Raw genomic sequence first — 22937 nt, 5'->3', positions numbered from 1 at the left:
CTTTGCAGTTAAATACGTTATAAACATCCAAAACATCTGTAGCAGCTCCTCGCAACAATGAATAATATCTGGAGATGAAGACCATTATTTAACCAAAACCCCAGAATAGCTTTTAAATAAACCACAAAGACTGATATCTCTGAAAAATTTGCTCAAAGTACACAGCATACGTAATAATACCATTAGCTGCGAATCCATGGTTCAGTTGTTATGCTCCTACTCCATTTACCCACACTTCCTGTCTGCTTTTTACTGCTGCTATCCAATCAGGACAATGTGTTAACTCAAAGTCTTGAGAGCAAGTAATCCAAAGAAGACACTAGAAGTTCAGCGTTTTAGCAAGAGCAATGTAGTTTTATTGGTCTAGAGTTAATTAGGCTGAATAGGCAGCTATAGAGGAACATTCTTTGTGTGCTGCTTTGTGTAATTTTGCCACAGAACACGAGAACAACTTACCTGTAACGTGAGCAAAGATAACAGACACTGAATTGTCCATATTGGAATCAATTTTAAAACAAAGGTAAAGGAGATTTATTCCATAATTTAATCATATACACCAGGGAAATTAAAGCACTAAAGGGTTAAAAATAAAAACAAAACAGTTTTCTTTAAAAGAGTTTTCTTAAAGAAAAAAAAAGAAAAAAAAAAGAAAAAAGAAAAAAAAGATCACAGAGTTAGGTTTTGTTTGGCTGAGAAGAATAACGGTCAGAGGCACTGGTTTATGGGGGGGGAGAAAGCTGCCCTCAACAAGTGACAGGACGACACCATCCTTCTTTCCTTCGAGTATCAGGGCAGAGCGCTTCCTCTTTAGAGGCATACACGCAGACAGAACACAGGCAGAGGTGTGGCCAGAGCTCCACATTCACGAGGAACAACAGCTCCACACTCTCAATCATTACAGTAAGAGAAAAGGAGTCCCCTCCTGAAGGTAAACTGCAGTTTCAGGTCCAACTCTTTAGAATCATCTTGTAGTGACAGGGTAAGCAGTTCAATGGCGCCCTCTCTCTGTAGAGCAGGGAACTACAAATCATCATGAGTGACGGATGAGGTTAGATTGTACCCACTAAAAAGGCCCAGCATAATAAGGAGATGAGACAGCATACAGCATCAGCTCAGACAGGACTGAAGTGGCACAGATTAAAGAGAGAGTATCGGGCATTTGTGACACAAGTGTCACAGTCCAGGTGTTCAATTTCTATGTTGAGAGCAGTTTCAGTTTCACCATTGACCTAAAGTCCCCTCACCAATTCCAGGTCACCTTTCTCTGATCAAACCCCGCTGAATGGATATGAACCAGAACGGGTATAGGTGAAGGAATAGGGCGGTGATTTAACACGTTCACAGGTCGTTCGGGTTAACGATGGTAAAGTCAGAGTCCTTGCTGTGGGTGGAGCCTTCATCTGGGCTGGAGGAACCTGAGGTGGTGCCTGCCATTAGGGGATCTTGGAAAGTTCCAGCCGCACCCTCAGGCTCCATCCGCACCATGCCACGCCCCCGTCTGATTTGAGGAGTGCGCTCGGATGCAGACCTTCCTCCAGTTTCGGCGTGTAGGTCTCCGTCCTGGGAAATAAGGATGTAATCGTCCCAGTTTTTGCCCTCCAACCCCAGAGAAGACGCCACCTGCATGCAAGAATCTTTTTTTAAAACTGCATAAATGCCTAAAGTGTGAGATCACGCTTGCCTTGGCCTAAAGCTGAGTGTTTTGAGATAAACTTGCTGTGCTCGGCGGTATCATTCAGAAATGGTATAATTCTTAGGAGAGCAGATTTAGCATGACACACCATAACCCTGGAAAGATACAAAACCACTCTGAACACAGACTTGCAGACATGAAAGGGATTAGGATTTAAAATGAATGAATCCTGGGATCAAAGGGTCAAACAGCAGAACAGACGACGAAACATAATCCTGTATGGAGTGAACGTTAAACTGTATTTGATGCCAATACAGCTGGCAGAGGTACAGAGCAATAATTTACGCAGACAGGAAAAACGCTGACCTGTTGATCAAATGGTGTCATGGCCTGCTGCTCCTCCTTCTCGTCCATGCTCGCGCTCCCTTCTAGCTCGGAGTCCCTGCTCGGCCTGATGTTTGCCTGCTGTTGCTGGCCACTGTGGAGGCTGCTGGTGCTTAGAACAGTTTCACCTGCTGCTGCTGTGGACGTGTAGTGATCGTCAGCAATGGTGATTTCTTCATTCTCCTCAGCTTCCAGCTGGCTCTGGTTGAAGCGCAGCGCTCCCTTTAGGATGTCTTTAATCTGACAGGGAGAAGGAGGCCACAGAGATGAGTTAGTGAATATGATTATAAAAGGGACATCACAAAAATGAATACACACTTATAGCATCTGCTCACACAGTCACCTGTTTGAGTCCAGCCAGTGAGACCAGGACCTCATCCTCTTTCTCGATGTGTTCTTGGAGAATCACTTCCTGGATTTTACCTAGAGGAACAATGAGTGGTCAGGCACTGATCGGCCACAAAAATCGACTATATTACTATCACTATATTACAATTCGAAAACAAACAGTATTATTATAGTCAGTAAATTTTTAGCAAAATTAGAAATTTACAAATTTAAGTTAGACAAAAATATAACCTGCAGCAGACGCTGACGCACGAGTGGAATTAGACTGAATGTTTTTTTTTTAAGCCATGTAACCATGTGTGGCTGAACTTACAGATGTGTGTGTTCATCATCTTAGCACAGTATTTGCTCATGGCCTCCAGGTCGTTGATCTGGCCCTGCAGGAAAGAGACTTGGGCTTCCAGGTCTTCTTCCTGTTGATCCCACAAACACAAACAGAGAAAACTGGAAACTGAAGGAAACCCTACAAAGAAGGGATTATGGTTAAAGCTGTGAGAGAAAATTAAAAAGACTTACCATCTCTTTCTTGCCCATAGTCTTGCTGTGGGAGCGCGAGCGAGTGATGTTAAAGAAGGACTCCTTCTTGGTGGCGGAGAGGGGCGGGGATGAAGTGCTGACATCACTCCCTCTGGATGGGGGAAGAGGCGGGGAGGCGGTGGATTGACCACGGCCACCAGAGAGGCTTTCTATGCTTGTAGAGGAGCTGACCGTCCTCGAGCTTTGGCCTAAGAAGCACAGACAGACATTTTTATTAGTAACACTAGGAAGTTGAAAACCTATGGACGTCACCTTATTTGAATTTACGGGAGAACAACCTGCACAGGAAATAAACATGAAAGAAACTATTGTTCCTTTAAACTCTATGAAGAACCCTATTTATGGAGGCCAAATCTCATAAATATCTGTAATTTAGAAAGATATTAAACAGCTAAGTGCAAGACAAGACTGAAACCTGGACTGTGAAGCTGGAATTGCAGATTTTTCCCCCCGTGCTGAATGAGATGTAGAAATTGTGAATTCATGTATTCATGAATTCACAATCAAAAAAGACATACATTGTGTTTTAAATGATTTTTTCCCCAAGTGCATCTAATAAATAAATAAATAAATAAATAGATAAATAAAAGTGTCTAGTAGTGCTAATGAGTCTGTCTGTTATATTTCCTTTCCTAGAGTTTTTAGCTTTCATGTCATCATCTGTTTTTAGATAATGCAAATCTGCAGCAGTGCGCCTCACCACAGAGCAAAGCAGGAGCTGATTGGAGAGGCGCAGTCCCTGCTGCTCAGAGAATGATGCTCATTAATGCAGCAATTAAATGCAAATGTAAGTAATCAATTAATAACAGACTTTTGCAGTTATTAATTGACTGCAAATCTGTTGGTCTATAATGAGTCATTAGATAAACCATTTCTTTGCATTTTACACACACACACACACACACACACACACACACACACACACACACACACACACACACACACACACACACACACACACACACACACACACACACGACAAATAGGGGTTTACAGCTACAGTGATGCAACAACAGAAACTTGCTGACAGGTTTTTTGTTCGGTTTTTTAAAGGACACAGTCTTAGCACTACTGATGAGAGATGTCGCAGCTCACTAGTGATGCCTATGCCATCATCTGCACTGATGCAGCGAGCTGTGATCTCCCTCTGGTGGTCACAGTTGAAAATCACATGCAGCACACACTCATGTCTGTTTATGGTAACATTTGGCACACCAACAGCAGGGACAGGTGAGCAAACGGCGTACAACATGCAGGATGCTTAGAAATGGGCTGGCAGTGATGAAAGCACGGACAAATAAGGGCGGGCATGTCACACAAGCAGTTGCCATGACAGCAGTTACCTTGTGTGTCACTGTGAGTCTGGGCTGAGGCCTGAGACACTCCACCTGAAACGCCATCTAACAGACAGGAGAGTCAAAGCCGATGCTGCCATAACCACACAAACCAAAAGGCTGAACAAACTTCAACAACCAGTGTTAAAAAGGGTGTAAGGGTAATTCACCGGGTACATAATACACCAACTAGTAGATGGTAAGAAGGATGTCATCACATCTGTCCTGCCACAAATCTGGAACATTTCTGTTTTGACTACTTGTGCTCACCTTTGCTCAGGTGGACAGGCATGCTTTCAGACTTGAGCAGGCGATAGTGCTGAGTCTGGGCCTGGCCCTGGGTCTGCGTCGGAGCTGACGGATCTGCCAGCAGGTGTGGTAAGATGGGCGTAGGGGCCGAGGCCGGGGAGGTGGACGAGGAGGAGGAAGAGGAGGAGTGTACCTCGCTGTTGATTGGTGAAATAGACGCACCAGACATAGCTGGAGCAATGAGCTTCCTGCCGAAGTTGAGCAGACTGCTGGAGACCTTGTTGATGTTGAGTGGAGCAGCTTTTGTAGAGCCAGAGCTAGAAAGAAAAGGATATGAGACACTTCACCTGATCTCATCTTTACCAGAAGATTTTCCAAACTACTACTTTTAGCATTATTTAACAAATGTTCTACCTTCAAGGTATCCAGAGGTTTATATTTTATAAGATAGAAAAATTAAACCCTGCTTCCAGAAATCTGGGATTAGCCTGAGAAGTCTCAAAGACAAAACAAATGCTATAAAATGGCTCATGAGAGGGGGTTTTTTTGGTGCTCAATTCTTGAATGCAAAACAGTTATCCCAGAATTTAAAACCTGGATTACCCAGCACAATAACATAAATTGACATCTCGTTCTTAATATTAACGACTGCAGATCTTAAGGTAGTTTTAGACCCTATAAAACTTTAATGCTCCGAGTGGAGGTCTGATTTCTAATAACATAAGGATCAGTGCAGGAGCAATTTTAGTATTTTATACATATAGACACATTTTTAATGTGAATATATAAATAATGATAAATACTGAAAACTGTAGCCATGTTCGAGTCAAATGGACCCATCTGTCATTTATGTGTGAAGGTTCAAAGTTCTGCAAGCTGTCATGGGCGTTATATAGAGCCCAGAATAGAGGGGGGGGTAGTTTGAAACAGCAGTCTGAACCTTTGGCTCACTGGGATTACTTGCACATAACTAAACTAAAGCAATTTTTATCAACGGCCACTAATGTAACCCATATTGTATGTGATACAGTTGAGTCCATAATTTTCTGGACAAAGACAAAATTTTCATTTTCTTTGGTCTGAACTTCACCACAGGGTGATGCTCTCAGATAAGATTCAAATAAAAGCAGCATGACTGGTCAGATGGTGCTTTACAATGCAAATGGATAATGATCTAAAGAATACCAAGACAGTCACCTCATCACAACCTAATAACCTTTCAGTTATTAAATACAAAATTAAATGGAGACCCACAAACAAGCAGCGACTGAAGGAGACTGCAGTAAAAACCTGGCAGAGCATCTCAAGGGAGGAAACGCAGCATTTGGTGAGGGTTGGGTTATAAACTTCAGGCAGTCTTTGACTGGAAAGTATTAAAAACATTCCTTATATTTTAAAATATCTTAGTTTGTCCAATTAATTTTGAATTGGAAACATGCATTTTTGTCCTGGATGCATGCATGTATGTATGCATGCCCCATATGTTTATACCCATGTGTGTGCGCAATGTCAGGTCCATTCAAAGACAAGGCTGTGCCTTATTTTACCGTGTCTTGTTCATCAGGTCAGCTCCCTTTGTTTTGTAGTAATCCAGGTTCTGCTGGAAGTGGTAGTTCACAGGTCGCGGGTTGTTCTACAAAAACAATAACTTAAGCTTAAACTGTTATTGTTAACAACTTTAACAAGACAGATTAAAAACCTCTGCTGTGCACAACAAACAAGTAATCTCACAGTAAACAAGTCAACCGAAAATATGTGCACATGCATGACTACATAAATAAGTCAATATATGTTTCTGAGTCAGTACTTATGAGCAACAAACCTCCACCATGCCCCTTCTTGCACTGTTATTAGGGACGAACCCTCCCCAACCACCCTCCAGGTATAAATCTGATGTTGACCTGGTTTGACATGGCTGTTCACCTGGGGGTAACACTGTCATGTCAGATCAACACCTTCCTGAAATTTCATCTCAGGAGAGTGGTGAACAGGAGTTTGGTGGAGTTGTTCAGTATACAGGTCAATGAATTTGGACGAGGAACAAAAGATAATTTAGGTGAGGTGTTCGCTAAGGTCAAAGACTCCGTGCTGATTTAACTTGTTCACACAACAACGTCGAGCTTACATGCAACTAAAACGGTACAACTACAAACATTCTGCGTGGGAGAAGTAACAGCACAGCAGACCTCTGGTTAAGTGAACAAAAATCAGAAAGACCGCAGGAGGAAAGAAACAAGTGTATGACAGGAAAAGTATGGTCAGGGCTGGGGAAATCTTGGCAAAAATGTATCAGGTCTTTTTTGGATTTCCAAACTAGACCAGAGTTTTGCACTTCACATAGTTTCACATTTACCAAGTGCACAAGTACTTCTGTTTTTACTTTAACTGTCTTGCAGTTGCATCATTGTGCCATTTTAGGATTTTCGTAATCAAACTCAGGACAGGACTTTTACATTGGAAGTTTTTTTCCACTGCATTTATCATCAAAGCTGAGCTCAGGTCCATCCCATTTCCACTGATCATCTGCCACTAGAGTCCACCTGTGGTAAATTCCGTTGATTGGACATGGTGTGGAAAGGCCCACATTTGTCTATATGAGGTCCCATAGTTGACAGTCCATTTCAGAGCACAAACCAAGCCATGAAGTCCAAGTCTGTAGACCTCAGAGACAGGAGTGTATTGAGGCACAGATCTGCGGAAGAGTACAGTTTCTGCAGCAATGAAAGTCACAGTAAGCAGAGTGACCTCCATCCATCCATTCGCTTCCGCTTATCCTTTTCAGGGTCGCGGGGGGCGCTGGAGCCTATCCCAGCTGTCATAGGGCGAGAGGCAGGGTACACCCTGGACAGGTCGCCAGTCTGTGGCAGGGCCAACACACAGGGACAGACAACCATTTGCACTCACATTCACACCTAGTGACAATTTGGATTATCCAATTAACCTATCCCCACAAGCTGCATGTCTTTGGACGTTGGGAGGAAGCCGGAGTACCCGGAGGGAACCCACGCAAACACGGGGAGAACATGCAAACTCCACACAGAAAGACCCCGGCCTGATGGTGGAATTGAACTCAGGACCTTCTTGCTGTGCGGCAACAGTGCTAACCACCGTGCCACCGTGCTGCCATTATATGTAAATTGAAGAAGTTTGGAACCACCAGGTATAACTGGCCGCCCGGCCAATTTGCCACACTCCACTAGTCAAGCCTGTAACAGAGCGGCCATACAGAAGCCTCTCTTCAGTAAAAGGCACGACAGCCCACCTGAAGGCAAAAAGCACCTGAAAGTCTCTCAGACCATGAGAAACAACAAAAAAAAAAAAAATTCTCTGGCCTAATGAAACCAAGCTTGAACTCTTTGCCCTGAATGCCAAGAGTCATGTCTGGAAGAAACCAGGTACTGTTCATCAGCTGACCAATACTAATCCCTACAATGAAGCACTGTGGTGGCAGCATCATGTTATTGGGATGTTTTTCAGGAGCTGGGAGGCTACTCAAGGTCAAGAGGAATGCAGTGATGTACAGAGACATCCTTGATGATATCCTGCTCAAGAGCACTTTAAACCTCAGACTGGCAGGGGAAGGGGGGTCTCTTTCCTTTGTTAATGTTCCAGCCAGAACCTAGACTTGAACCGACTTAACATTCTGGAGAGATCTGAAAATGGCTGAGGACCAATGCTCCCCACCATGACCTTGAGAGCTTCTGCAATGAAGAATGAGAGAAGCTGTCCAAAAATAAACCACCATTCTAAAAATGACTTGAGCCTGTAATTGCTGCCAACTGTACTTCAGCAAAATATTAAGCAAAGGCTGTGACTGTTTATATACATGTTGTATGTTTGTTTTTAATAAATTTGCAAAAATTGGAAGAAAATGTTTTCCCCTTTGCCATTAGAGGATATTGTGTTTAGGACATTGAGGTGAAAAATTTATTTCATCCATTTTAAATAAGGTTGTAAACATGACAAAATGTGGAACGAGTGAAGTGCTGTTGCAAAGACCATGAAACATGCACTGCTGAGCTGAACATTAACTAACCCAACCATAAACTCTGATATGCAAGGGGTGCTAGTTTAAGATTAATGTGTTTTAATTGTACATTAAACATACAAACATAAACACAGAGGCCTATTTGTTACACACAAAGATTAAAATGCACTTATATTTGTGCTACGACTACTTGTCATTAACTGCAGTGACCGCTTCATTGACTACACCTGCGTTTCCTGTATTTACTGTAAGTGCCCCGACATTAAAATGTAACCTCTCAAGCATGAGAAACTAAAATACTTGCTGCCAATTTTAACTTCACTTTTTACACCCAAGCGCTTTCTGAGAGTACAACAACACCACAAAAAGGTTTTTGGTCCTTGCTAAAAGTGTGTTGCTCGAGGATTTTAGCCCACTGTGCATATGAGTCTTTCCCTTCTGCAAAACTTCTACTTCCTCTGTGATGGGGACAAAAGGCAACTTGTTTTGAGTGAGGCATCGCCTTTACAGTAAGTACTTGATAAAAGCTGCTAGAAGAGAGCTTGTTTAACTGTAAGTTTGTTCTGATTTTGATCATGAGTCTCTTTCTCTCTTCCCCATTTTAACCTGTGACCAGTTAGACAGTGAAAGAGACACGTGAGCGCATAACACACATCAGCACTTTTATAGAGACTTACATCACCAACTGTCAATTCTATCAGCAAAACCAACATGTATTATTTTTCTAGTTAAGTACGCTGGTATAATAACTTACTTTGGGATCTCGAAGGAACAGAGCCTTTTGCAGCAGAGAGTTGATGTCTCCTATTGGGGGGTAGTGCATTAGGAGGCCCAGGCATGTCTGGAAGTTGCTAGCAATTACTAAAAAAAGAAAAACAGATTTAAGAAGAATCTTAAAAAAATAAAAATAAAAATCTGGTAACAGCTTGTGCTTTGCTTTAATCAAGTGTGAATCACCAAGAGTGTTTCAAGCTGTAGTCTCACTTCCTTAGTGTTTTCTATTTGACTTATTTGTCACAGACTAGACTCTGCATTCCAAGAAAAACAAAGCTAACCAAAAGAGTCCACAAAATATCAGAATAAAAAAAATAAATAAATAACTTAAAAAAAAAAAAAAAAAAAAAAAAAAAAAGAGAAGTTGCAGACTTATTTTCATATATAAAAAAAAAAAGAAAAAAAGTGCGAATGGACAAGCTTCATTAACTGCAGACTGAAATTGCATTGTGTTACATTTTGGCTCATTGGCATAACAGTAGCACTTATACAAGCAGAACTGCAGTCTATGCTATTTATATGAAAAGATCAATTGTAGTCCAAAGTAATATAACTCTGTCTAACTAAATGAGCCGGAGTAATTCACAGTTTTCCACTTATGTATGTCTTACGAAATTACATGCTACAAAGACAACACATGGCATTATTGGATTATTTAAGTAATAAATGGTGCGTACGAGCATCTCGGATATAGAGCAGCATGGCCACAAAGATGTAGTCCACAAGGTCCAGAGTGATACAATCAGCAAAAAGGGCATCCCACACCACCAGCAGGTCCTGAAGAGGAAATTCCCGGCCAAACAGCAGACGAACCCACCGGCTAAAGACACAGGAAAAAAAAAAAAAAAAAAAAAAAAAAGCTTTACTGCATTTGTGTCCAGCAGTGGATCAGGAAAAAAAAAAAAAGTCAGACTGCCCAAAGATGTAAATACTGACATCCCGTAGATCTGCGGGGCGATCTCCAGCCGATTGAGATGCATGTGCAGCTCGATATCGTGCTTCTTCACCAGCTGGTCCTGGATGCGGTTGACTTTGGTTACTATGGCAACAGATGGCCCTGCATCCTGGGGTCGAGCGAATGGGATGGTGGTCAGCATTTCTTCTTTACCCTGGGGAAGCAGATTGTTCCATCACAACTGAAACATCTTCATGCAAACATAAATGAGGAAAATCAGCAACAATGAGGAGCTGCATTATCCTTTTGGGAGGATATGCTATTCTGAGTTTTGTTAAGTTTACTTGCTTTACTTTATTTAATTCAATAAGGTGGAGTTTAATTATTAGATCTTTTGATTCATATTAACAGGATAGGAGGATATCTGGTGACTGGAGGGCATTTGAGTACAGTGAAGTCATTGTCATGGCCATGACATCAGTTTGAGATGGGCTGAGGTCACATGATGTCTTATGCTGCTGGAAGCAGTCGTCAGAAGATCGGCACATTGTGCCCATACTGAGGTAGGCTGTGGACTTTAAGTGATGCTCGCAATGACAGTGGCGCAAAGGCAACAACAAAAAAACAAAACAAACAAAAAAAACTAATTCCCCACACTAAACTGTTCTTAGATGGTAGGTTAGATTCATGTTTGCAAGTTGTTTACACCAACATGAAAGAGCATAACATCTGAATGTTGCAGCATAAATTGAGACTTGTCGAATCAGGCTACAGTTCCCCTCCCATCAGCTCAAAGCAGTCTGGCCATTCTGTTCTGATGTCTGATGTCAACAAGAAATTATTGCCCAGAGAAATCCTGCTCACTGGGTATTTTCTCTTTTTCAGACTATTCTCTGTAAACTCTAGAGATGGGCATGCGGGAAAATCCCAGCATAGCAGCCGTTTCTGAAACACAGACCAGCCCATTTGGCTGTCACTGAAATCCCCTTTCTTCCTCATTCTGATTCTCCGTTTGAAATTCAGCAGGTCAACTTGACAATGTCTGCAAACCTAATTGCACCAAGTTGTTGCCATGTCATTGGCTGATTAGATATCTGCGACAGTATAAAGTCTTATATTGCAAATTTGTCTCTAAGAGCTTTGAAGAGCCTCTACAGTCTGCTTAATTTGGAGTGGAAAAAGAAAAAAAAACTAATAAAAAAGTTCACAAAACATGAAGTGTTTTAAGTAACAATTTGACTGACAGTCAGTGATAATCATGGTTTCTGTTTGTTCCTGCACTTGTGCCACAAATCGGTTGGGTACATCAAACAGATCCAGCTGCTCGTCTGCATTTCTGACAACGAAGCCTCTCGTCCTATGTTCACTATAGTAATAAAAATGCAATTGCTGCTACCATGGTAACCACCTGAGTGGTCAAATTAACCAGGACTGAGCTCTTCAACATTGTAATTTAGCGTTAATATAATGTCATGTCTTCATGACAGTGCAATCAGCTGGTATTGTGTTACAATCTACAATCAATTTCAGTGTCAAAAGTAGTTTTTCAAATTAGAACAGACCTTCCTCACTTCCCTTTCAAAGCTGGAGAACCACGGCTCTGCTGTCTCCATTAGCTGCGAGAACATGGCACTACAGAGAGAGGCAAAGATAAATGTAGTGAGATTTTTTAAAAGTATAAACATTTCTTATTCTGAACCCTTTTAATCGGCTGATACTTACTAGGCATCGTGCTCGAGGTACACTGGGTCTAACAGACACTTCATCTCCTCACTGAAAAAAGTGAGAATCTTTCAATTTAATCTTTGGACAAATAAATACAAAAAATATGTTGTCATCAGAGAAGCAGGTCTGAAGGTGTTAATGGCTTTTCAGTGAAATGCAAACTGACCTGGGGCTGGCCGTCTCACTGGCATGCTGAAAGGCTTGATGGTCACAGTGCAGCACAAACACTATGGGAGCCAGCAACTCGTGCATCCCCTACAGACAGAAAAGCAGACAGAGGCAGAGAGAATGTAAGATGCATAAAAGGCAGAAGGGAGAGGAAACAAATACAGTTCAATTGTGGTCAGTCTTTCTTTAATAGTGATGCACGAGGTTTCTAATCCGTCATGACAGGTTTAATTTAGATATTGTTAGCCACTACTCAGCCATGTGTCACTTCCAGTTTGTAAAAAAGATGCTATGCTGGCCATCTATTCACAGGCTGGCACCTGTTACAGACACTTGTAATGCTTAGGTTACAAAGGCATTTTGTTCTGTGTGAGCTTGTTGAACAAACACACGGGACGATGTTGAATGTTACCTGTTTGTACAGTAACTGCTCATTTTCTCTGGCATAACAGAAGAGAATATCAGTCAGCTTGGTCCTCACATCTTCATCCTGGAAGTATCGGATCTCAGGGAATCTAATCCAAATACAAAAAGAGCAATTTTTTTTTCCTGCCATGTTAATAACAGAAAAATAAAATAAAATAAGCAAATAGTAACAGAGATACTTACGTTCTCAACACATCCTGCTTGACCATTCCCTTTAGCTCTTTATCCTGGAAGAACTTATTCCACAAACTCTGACAGAAAAAAAAATTACATTCAGAAAATCAAGGGAAGAGATTGTTGTCATTACAATGACAATGTGTGTAAATCTATATGTTAAAAACCAATATGTCATTGACAGTATCAATAATTATTAGAAGGTCACAAAGTGTCAAAGTGTCAGGGTCATATTTTGCACATAACCATGAAACATTTGTGGAGAAAACTCACCCCCTCATCCTGGGACAGTGGGTTGTTCACCACAAGGTCCTGCTGGCCTGCGGCCTTGCGGGGGTTGGTAATGTGCTGTGACAGAAAAAAACAAAACAAAACAAAACAACAATAATGCACAACAATTAGTTACAACCTTTGATGATTTGATAAGTGATCAGTTTTTTCCCCTCATGGGCTGCATATTATGCTCCGTGTTTCAGGATATAAGCACCTATAAATTCTACATATGAATGAGCAGTGAGGTTAATGGAGAACATTTATATCTTAGAACCACACTGGCCACAGATGGGTGCTCTCACCATCTCCTTGATCTTCTCATACTGGGCCCGGAGCTCCTTTGTCTTGTTTATCCACTGCTCTTTATCCTCTGGAAGAACCTCCAGGTACAGCTATAGACATGCAATGCACATATCAGTCCATGCAACAGTTCATCTTTGAGAAATCACTAACATGCAGAAAAATCAGCCCTTTCAGAACTACGCTCGAGGCTGTTATATCCACTGAGGAAAAAGTCTGTAAGCCACCACAACTTCCCTTTTCTGTGACAGGGAATTTGCCAAAGCCCCCTTAATCAAACTCGATAGGACCGCTTGATCCAACTGGCAGTTACCTTCCAGCACACACTCCGAAAGCGGCTGCTCCTCAGCCGCCCATTGATGCCTGCCTGCCGGATCCTGGCCAGGTAATTACTGTTGAGAAACAAGTCGTCCCATTCTTTCCTGCATTGGGGAGGGGGTGGTGGAGGCAAAGCATGAGGGGATTTACCAGCTTCAACTCAACTTGGGCAACTTGTGTCATCAAGCAGTAAACAAACAAGATAAGAAGCTAAGAGAAGTGGGCCGCGAGTTCACGATACCACCATGAAGGGATATTAATGGAATAACTCACCTATATGAGAGAAAGGTAGAATGAGACTCCGAAGTGCTGCTGTCAAGAGATCCTCCTACTGAGAACAGACACAGCCACAAGGGGGAGATGTAAACAACAAGTGCTAGGACGTCAAAGCAGAAATCAATTTGTGTGTGTGTGTGTGTGTGTGTGTGTGTGTGTGTGTGTGTGTGTGTGTGTGTGTGTGTGTGTGTGTGTGTGTGTGTGTGTGTGTATATATATATGTATATATATATATTTTTTTTTTAGACGAGGCAATGACAGAGCAACAAAAATGCATACTTAGACAATTTTACTGCATCACAATAACCCATCAGTTATTCTTTTACAAGGCACGCAGTAGAGCAAAAAGGGGAGCAGAGAAGGTGATTAAAGGAAGTAAAGTAACATACTCTGTTTCTTCTTTATTGGCCGTAATAAGTCTAATTTGGCCTGCAGGTGAACATGCATTGAAGTTGGAGAGCTGTCTATCAGCATTAGTTACAGGAGTGGATCGCTCCACAGGGACGCTCAGTATGAATATTCATCAGTTCCACAACATGCCAGCCACCAACGTTTTCTTTCAGTCACACGTTAACATAAAAAACACACTCAGCCTGGGGGTGTCGCAAGCCACATCTGTGACTCACACTTCAGTCAGCTCAAAATTTTCTTTTTAATCATCTCCAGAATGAACCTAAACTTATCATCTCCATTGTTGTGAGCCTGTTAGTCCCAAAAGGACTGCAGCATTGGTATATTATGATGTGGGTCTTGGTCCAAGGAAGGGGAAATGGTTACAGGTGTTATCTATAACAGAGGTTTGGAAGTCTTAACTGAAAGTTGACATACTGTTTTCATTCTTGTTGAAACTCTGGAGCGCGTCAAAACCTGTCTCCTGATGATCTTCACTCTGGAGTGGATGGCGGGTCTCAAAATTGGGATGCTGCATGACTGCGACCCAGCTGGACCTGGAGAATGAGGTAGCAGGTAAGAGCAAAAAAGAGAAAGATATAAAGAAGAAAGATAACTGAACACGATCTCCCAAAAAGTCCTGGTGTTAAAGCACAAACTAAACTTATTTCTTTTAACAGGGACACAGAGCTTCAGTTTCAGCTTCAGAACCTGTCCTGACTTTGCCAACTTTTCATGAACATTGTAGCCTCTGACCTCTTTTTATATAACAGTGCTGGCAAATCAGTCCACCGCAATCAGCAAAGTTTCTCCAAGCACACCATTTGATCTCGGTACTTACTGTCACAGCTTTGTGTTTCTCGTCAGTTGAGACTCAGAAGGAAAGGATCGTTTCTGCAAGTAGAGGGAGAAGGACTGATAATAAAGGGGAAATGAAGGACAAAGCTGCTAAAGGGCCAAAAATGACTCAGTGAAATATAATACAGTAGAGCAGAAGTAGGCAGCATTGGAAGAAAATTAAAAGACGTTGGTGAAAGAAATGCTTTGTAGAAACACCCAGCACTAAAGACGTAGACTAAAGTGACTGCAGATGCATTTCATAGTGAAGAATAAATCCAACAATTTATTTCTCAAAAAGTATTTTCATGAAGGAGCGACTTGATCAAAATTTGCTTTTTTGAGTTTGATACTGATTTTCAGCGAGTAAAACTACTGAAATATGCTTTATATAGTAAATTAATGTAGTATGTCAGGAAAAAGTCAATGTTTCAAGCAATGCTTAAAAAAAAAGAAAAAAAAATAGCAGGGTTGTATTTTTAGTTTTTTTTTTCCCTACACTGTGGCAATCGCACAAAGGGATATGGCATAGTCTCCCTTCAAATGTATTATTTTCAACTTAACATAAAATAAAACACTGACATTGATTACAGTCAGTGAAGAATGGCTGAAATTAACAAGAAGCACTTGAGCTGCCTGATGTTCCACGGTGCTCTTTGTGATACATTGAACATAACTGGTGAAGCTAATGAGGTCATTAAGTAGGCAAATTAATGCATTAATTACTGATGTTTAATGTGAAGAAACTTGTCTTCGCGTGGCTCACGGACAGCAGTGTTTCTGAAACAAAAATCAGCTCTGGCGAGCGGTCAGGACGGGACTTCCGGGGAGCGATCCAAATGCAGGAGGAATGTTGGACGTGGTGCTGAGATTCACAAAGAGACAACCTTCAAGGCGATGATGGATATGACTCTAATTTTAACGGGCACCGTGCCTTCCTCTTTGATCACACCACAAATTAATCTCCGTGTGATAATAATGTAATATTGTTTTTCTCTGTTTTGACTGTAAATTAACGACCAAACATATAATACGAAGAAAACAATTTGAAGAAGTTAGGAGAAACTTTTCCTTTGTTTCCCCCCACCCCCTATGTTCATTTTTCACATAGAAATACATTAATTGATTCATCTTAAAAAGAGAGGATGAATAGAAAGATTTCCCAATGATTTAATGCCATACTGAGTGGTTTACCAGAACAGAAAGATGGATTCATTAAAAATAAATAAATAAATTCCAAGAAAACACAAACAAAAAACCCCACTATTAATATCCCGACCAGGTAAACCGTGAGCCAAGTACTCGCTGCCAACTTCTGAGAGAAGTTTACTTTTTCCGTGAGACATCACAATCTAGGTTAACCAATCCTGCCTTCGTTCTTTATCCGGCTTGGGATTATTCCATGTTTATGAATATGTTTAGCCTAATGCGCAGGCCTACAGAATAGCACGTGCCCACAAAGCATTGTGTTTTCTTTCGATTTAATAATTGTGGAAATAACACAACAAAGGCATTTCTTAAACCAATTAACCATGTGAATGAAACACTGCTTGATAAATTAGCTACACATGCCATCAAAATAGAAATTATTTTATATGCATAATGTATGCGGCTGTTTTCACGGGGAACATCTGTTCTACTCGAAGACGAATGCTCTCCTTAAATCTGTGTGCTCCCCCCCCTCCCTGCTTTCCTAAAAAGGACATTATCCTATCAAATAATCGGCACCAGTCCACAACTATGGGAAAAAACAAACCCCCTCCAGAAGAATGGTGTGAATAGGTGTTTCCAATAATAGCATCTTCTGCTTTCAAAGATTGGCATGAAAGATTTAAAGTCTCCTGAGTGAATACAAATACAAGCGGTAGTCATCTTGCATAGAATATTAATTCATATGATCACTGTGACCAAAATTACTCATGCAAAGTACTTTGAAAATTCTTTTCCCTACAGTCTTGTAGTCACATTCGTCGCTTTGTCTCTTCTTTCCAAAAGTAAAAAGTGACTCTAAACTTTAGAGATCACTCATCCCTACTTGTTCTTTGCATAGGCATATCTTATGTGCGTGTCTCCGCAAGCCTTTCCGAGCGAGTGAAAGATGACGCGGGTGTTCGTCTTGAGGCCTCGCCGTGTTAGCACAGCCTTGCCTGAAGCGACTCTTCTCTTAGCCTTCTGCTGCTTTCATTACTTTTTCCCGGAGTCGAACGTAAAATGACATCCCAACTTTACTACATAATAATCAAGGCAAATTAGCTTCTGCATAATTTAATCCACGGCACCTGGAGACACCTCAATAATTCAAAGCACGAATCTTTCATGAAATAATCAAATCAATACATAATGAAATGCATAAATAAATCAACAGGCAAATAACAGCGAGTCCATCTGTTCGGAGGTAGAAGATCACTTACTGGGAATTGCTAACAAAAGCTTGCAAAGCTAAACTCAAACTGTAGCAGTGACATCATCCTGTGTTAGTTTTGCAGATTTTTTAGGATTTGGCTTCTTTAAGTTCTTACCCAAGATGGGATTTCAAATGAGCTATGCTGATGCCCGGGACTGTGGGAAGCACACTGAAATGATTTCAAAATTAAGCATACAGCCTCACTCTAAACCTCAATCCTTAATAGTCTTCCACAAGGCGTGCAACATAACAGTTCACTTTTCATTTCCCATCACACACATTCGGTCTGAAAGTGAGCTTAAAAACCACAGACTAACACTTCCCATTTGATCTAAGCCAAGAAGCATCACATTTTAAATAGAGCCCACAGTATGCTCAACTATAGGTTCATGATTTTATCTTTGGGGTCTGCTAGAACAGATTTCCACATCTTGGCATGTTTTCATACCATACTGTACACTTCTGCAGAACCTCCTTTTACCAGCTGTGTGAAATGCCTCATTTTAGATGGTCTCTTTACTACCGCCCTCCAGGGAAAGCCTGTCTGCTCTGATAGTTGGGCAACAGCAAAGCAACTGTTCTATGAAGCACATGGGTTGTCTTTCAGAGAGCTGTGCAGTGGTAATGACTCCCCAGAGTTAAACATGTTTAAATTAAAATTAGAACCAGAACAATGAGTGATTCCTGTCCACTTGCCTTTATTACACAGTGCACTATTTGAGCGATGACATTGTGGTTTCCAAAATTACCTCATTTTGGACATGCGTACCAGAGAACGCCAACCAAGAATCCAGCTGAGTTTGCGTTTCAGTGACGGACAATTAAAAAGACAGACGTAACTTCTGAAGGACCTTCAACCTGCATTCAAACTTCAGACCACCAGATGGCGATATCTGTGGTCGCAAAAACACTTTTGGTGCTGTAGAAATCTATGGGAAAACTGCTCTAACTTGATAACAGCCAAACAACGAAGAGCAAATTACTGCAAAAGTGACAGTCTACTGACCACAACCAACCAACCAACCCGGTGATGACATGTTCTGTACGGGCATGGCTCTAAATATGTTTTAAAAACTTTAAGCGCTTATTTCTTAAATGCAGCTTTGCAGACAGTGTTACATCTATGTCAGTTTTTGAGAGCAGGGCTCCTCGGTGTTACACATAAAGTGTTTCATGTAAATTTAAAAAAGAAAAAGAAAAACAGTGAGAGGGAAAACCGTAATCTCAAGAACTCAGAAGTTGATCGATGACCTCATGGTACGCTTTTATATCATCTATGGTTGCAGCATCCAAGCTGCTTTTTTTTTTTTTTTTTTTAAAGGTTTACACAATTTCTGGTTGTCCCTATAAGACACAAGATCAAAGCTAGCAATGGTAATCAGAGACATATTACTCTTAACACCTTAAACAGATTGCCAGTTTATTGATCTTAGTTAACTGACTTAATAACTACGTTAACTAGTTAACCAAATTAATTAGGTTAATTTATGGGGGAAGAAGCCAGAGTATCTGGAGAAAACCCACAGAGAGATGGGGAGAACATGAAAACTCTATAAAAGTCAAGGCCAGCTGGGGTGGATTCAAACCCAGGACCTTGGTGCTGTGTGGCAACTTCAACATGTAAAGCTGACTCTGCAGACTGATGTCTAATAAATATACTTCATGGAAATCATCCATATATATATATATATATATATATACACATACATATTCCAGGCTAGATAAGCTGGAAACTAAACCCAGATTAGTCAGTTGTATTAAACATTTTGCTGAAGTGCCTGCAGTATTTCCATTTGAAGACATCTGACTGAACTGCAACTACAGTTCTGCTCTCCGCTCAGGGATATGCTTTTTATCATTTCGCATTCAAATTCAGATGTTTTTTTTAAAAGTAGTAATAAACAGTAACAGCTGATCCACAAGAGTCTCAGCAGTTTCATGTGGGGGGAAACTGCTTTTACAGGATGAATATTCAAAGAGGATCCGGCAAACAGCGCTAATAGGAACTGTCAATGGCAGCTTCAGTCAAGACAGCAGCGAAACACCCCAGCTAAACAAACTCACATGCCTCTACTTCAGCACACAGTGAGAGCTCAAGAGCCTTTATGGTCACATGCTCTGCAAGAGACTGAGAACATGTCTGGAACCTTAGCCTTACCAAAATTCCAAGAACTTGTTGGGTCCTGAAAGATTTAATTACCAAAGATAAAACCTGACAGACATCTGTCTGTACTGAAATGGACAACTCGTTAGTAACATGGGGGAAGAGGACATCCACAAAGAGTCGCAAGGTAAATCTAAAAAATGGGCATTTCTAAAGTGCCTTTTCGCTGATAAAAGCTATTCAGATAAAACTAAGGGGACATCTTGCCTGGACTACTCAATGACATTTACATGTAACCTCATATAAAAGATCACAAGTTAAACAAAAATAATAAAAACACCACCACCAACAACAGCTAGGAAGCATTGCACTAAAGGGAACGAAACTCTGAATGCACAGAAACACTCAAGTCAGCAAGTACTGAACATTTCCTCCAATATTATTAGCAGGCGGTGTGTTTAAGTCCCGGGTCTCGCTCCTTTCTAGTCCAAACGGCCTTTCTGCAGTCCACGGTGTCCTACAGAAAGATTCCCACACGGACATTTGTACTGAACTTCATCTTGGCAGTGTGGAGAAGTATGTGTGAAACCACACGAAACTACACAGGCAGGTGGTGTTAGCTGTTACCAAACCTCTGCACTGCCCTGAACTAGTCACTGAATCTTTCACCCATAGTTAGTCCTCCACTTAGCAAACCCACGATTAGCTGTTTTTCCCCACATTTTTTTGACATCGTAACTTACATCAATGACAAGGTCTGTCCAAATTGAAGCAAAACGTACACAGGGTCCGTCTGGGATGCAGCACGAATGAGCTGCCAGGAAGATGATCGAAGCAGAGGGGGCTTAAAAAAGCAAAATAAAACGCCAAACAGCAGCTAAGCTAGCTTGTATCGTCCGTCGGCTAGCAAAGCTAAATATGAACTAAACTTACTCTGGCAGCTGAAGCTCTTCATGTTGACTGAATAAGAGTTGAAACGACAGGAAGCAGGAAGGCTAATATGACATTAGCCTAGCGAGCCAACTCGGGGCCCTGTTATTACTTCCAACACACACACAGCTTCTGCTTTAAACGAGACAAAGTTGCGCCGCACGCTCAGGAACTAGCACCAAAAAGCAATGCGTTAGCAGTTTTTATTCACGTACCTGTTCGGATCACGCAGGAAGCCTCATTCTGCTCACTCGGGCTCCGCTGATTTGTAAACAGTAGCGTGTCAGGCTCACTGGCTGAAGACCAGCTGACTGGTCACGTGACCCCCGGCCTGTGACGTTACTGACTGCCTGCAGGTAGCTGGTTGTTCTAGATTTGTCCAAAAGCTAAGCCTTACTTGTTTGTTAAATGCAAAGTAAGGGGGTCAATATATTTCAGCAAAATTGTGCAATAATGTTTAATAATTATTTATTAAGGCTTTGTGGCATTACTTGTATAAGTTCTTTGTAATATATAGTGAAGTTATGCGTTCATTTCATTTGTGAAGATCTCTAGAAGATAGCAGACAGCAGGCTGCAAAGACAAGGACCCAAACAATTGGCTGCTGGAAGAGGATAAGCAACAACCAGTAAGTTTTAAAAAACAAACAAAGAAACAAAAAACAACCTGACTAAGCAAAGGTTGAACTTTTTATTACTATAACCAGTCTATGAAGAATAAATGCCCAGTAAATGACACCTCTTAGAATTTGATAAGGCTTTAACAACTTCTGATTGAGTTCCAGTAATCTTCATAGCTCTGAATGAAACATGCAAGATATGAAGTTATTCATATTTCCACCAATAGGAATATCCATAGATGAGTTATGAGAGAGGACTGAGTCTCACAGATTGCACACTTACATGTCACAGATTGTACTTCTTCCCACAGCTCTGCACAGTCTCCCCACAAGGCAGGATTGCAAAAAACAACAACAGCAAAAAACAAAAAACTGAGACTACTCTAGCTACTTTAGATTGCAAAGATAAATAGACAGAGGAGATTGCAAATTCAGTTACCGATTTATCAGCACAAAGATTATGCCTTTCAGTTCACTTATCTGCATCAGCTAAAACATACTGCTTTGTAAAAGAAAAATATGGGTGGTAAGGCTGTAAAAAAAAAGAATAATGATCTTAATCTGTAATGGCAACATAGAATGTTGAGGTGGATCACACCACCAAGGAGAAATAAAAAACATCATTGAATGAGGAAGAACACCGAAGGGGCTACACAACGTGATGGCTAATTAAAACAGTTTTATGTAGACTTAATTACAGCAATTTCTGAGGTCAAACAAGTCAAGTTTATCCGTGGAGTGCTTTTAACAAACCGCTTTATCACAAAATGCTTCCAATATACAAAACACAAGATGCACAAAAATATAATTAAATCAAAGCAGCGAGATGGTCACAATGGGGAAAAGCGTAAATCCACCTGGTATGTACAGGTGGAGCCGTTAAGTAACATTGCTGATTCAAATGTGTACACTGGTGGTGGTGCTGTGTTTGTGCATTGATGGGGGGTTAACACAAAGCAGGAATAATGACCATTATCGCTATTACCATCATCATCACAGGCATGGCATTTCAAGAGCACCATTATCATCATTATTATAGCTAATATTACTGATGATGAGGCCTCTTTGTTGGCCCTGACTAAGGTATTGTCATGGAAACAGATGACAGAAAAGAGCATAGCTTTATTGAATTACACTATGATGCTATTCTGACCAAATGGGGCTTGAATGCTGCACTGTCTGAGTGGGGTATAGAAGCATCAATGTGAGAAGTCCTGAGGAGCGACAGATGAGAGTCAGGAGCAGAGAGCGGGAGACAGAAACACAGATGAAAATAGCTCTTCGTGCAGATCAAATAAAAGAGGAGCAAAAAGAGACAGAAGACAGAAAACTCCAGCAGTACTGAGGGTCATGTGATTGCAGGGAGTCACAGATCCACTGGTACAGAGTGAACTGGTGATCAGCACAGAGGAATATTGTCTGATGGCTGGAAACAATGACACCGATTCACCAGCACAGGGACAGTCATACGAGAGAAAATCATTAGTACTAATAACAATAATACAGACAATGGGCATAACAAGGGTTGATTGATTCAGTCTTTAACAGATCTGTTACAACAGGCTTAACATGGTCACCTGATGAATGAGCTTAATCTTTTTATGTATTTATTTTTGCTTCTCTTACTTGATTCGTAGTGTCTTTTAAAGTATTTCATCCTTTCTTCATATCCAGCTCTTCACATTGCTAACATCCCAATGTGGTATTTTAGTAAGTGCAAATGTAATCTAGAGGCAATATGCTACTTAAGATGAATGCAACCCTCTTTTTATTGTCAGAAAGCAGTAATAGCACGGTGGCCTTCCAGCTATCTTAGCCGCTGCAGATTTTATCACATGGGGGCCATAAACC

General features: G+C 41.1%; 1 protein-coding gene across 5 annotated transcripts; it reads right to left on the bottom strand.

Moving 5' to 3' along the window:
- Nucleotides 1–333: 333 nt before the first annotated feature.
- Nucleotides 334–20817, bottom strand: tbc1d5 (TBC1 domain family, member 5). 5 transcript variants are annotated; one of them, XM_004547877.4, is made up of 23 exons: nt 20683–20817; nt 15034–15086; nt 14631–14749; nt 13800–13854; nt 13522–13630; nt 13211–13300; nt 12909–12983; nt 12645–12712; nt 12448–12550; nt 12034–12122; nt 11865–11915; nt 11705–11774; nt 10184–10356; nt 9925–10067; nt 9228–9334; nt 6033–6118; nt 4507–4802; nt 4246–4302; nt 2882–3090; nt 2679–2778; nt 2361–2440; nt 2000–2257; nt 334–1620 (listed from the first exon to the last, which is right to left on the bottom strand). In XM_004547877.4, exons 3-23 carry the CDS (start codon nt 14728–14730, stop codon nt 1339–1341), a joined length of 2601 nt encoding a protein of 866 aa, XP_004547934.2. In that variant the 5' UTR covers nt 14731–14749; nt 15034–15086; nt 20683–20817; the 3' UTR covers nt 334–1338. The 5 variants fall into 5 exon arrangements, with proteins under 5 accessions (XP_004547934.2, XP_004547932.2, XP_076735233.1 ...); XM_004547875.4 differs by having other exon boundaries at nt 13800–13857; nt 20683–20816; XM_076879118.1 differs by lacking the exon at nt 20683–20817 and adding an exon at nt 20471–20616 and having other exon boundaries at nt 13800–13857.
- Between the last annotated feature and the right edge of the window lie 2120 nt (nt 20818–22937).

This window comes from Maylandia zebra, linkage group LG22, assembly GCF_041146795.1.
Source record: "Maylandia zebra isolate NMK-2024a linkage group LG22, Mzebra_GT3a, whole genome shotgun sequence".
NCBI classification, from domain to species: Eukaryota; Metazoa; Chordata; class Actinopteri; order Cichliformes; family Cichlidae; genus Maylandia; species Maylandia zebra.
Note: the sequence above shows the minus strand (reverse complement) of the source record. Positions and strands in the feature narration are given on the sequence as shown.

Bases quoted from the DNA above. Each gene is read 5' to 3' on its own strand.
- tbc1d5 (XM_004547875.4), bottom strand. From the start codon at position 14,730: ATGCAGCATCCCAATTTTGAGACCCGCCATCCACTCCAGAGTGAAGAT. The intron at 10,357-11,704 runs GTCTGTTCTAAT...CTGCTTCCCCAG, and splicing joins TTGAAAGGGAAGTGAGGAAG to GGTAAAGAAGAAATGCTGAC. The intron at 4,803-6,032 runs GTAAAATAAGGC...TTTTCTTTCTAG, and splicing joins GACCTGATGAACAAGACACG to CTCTGGCTCTACAAAAGCTG.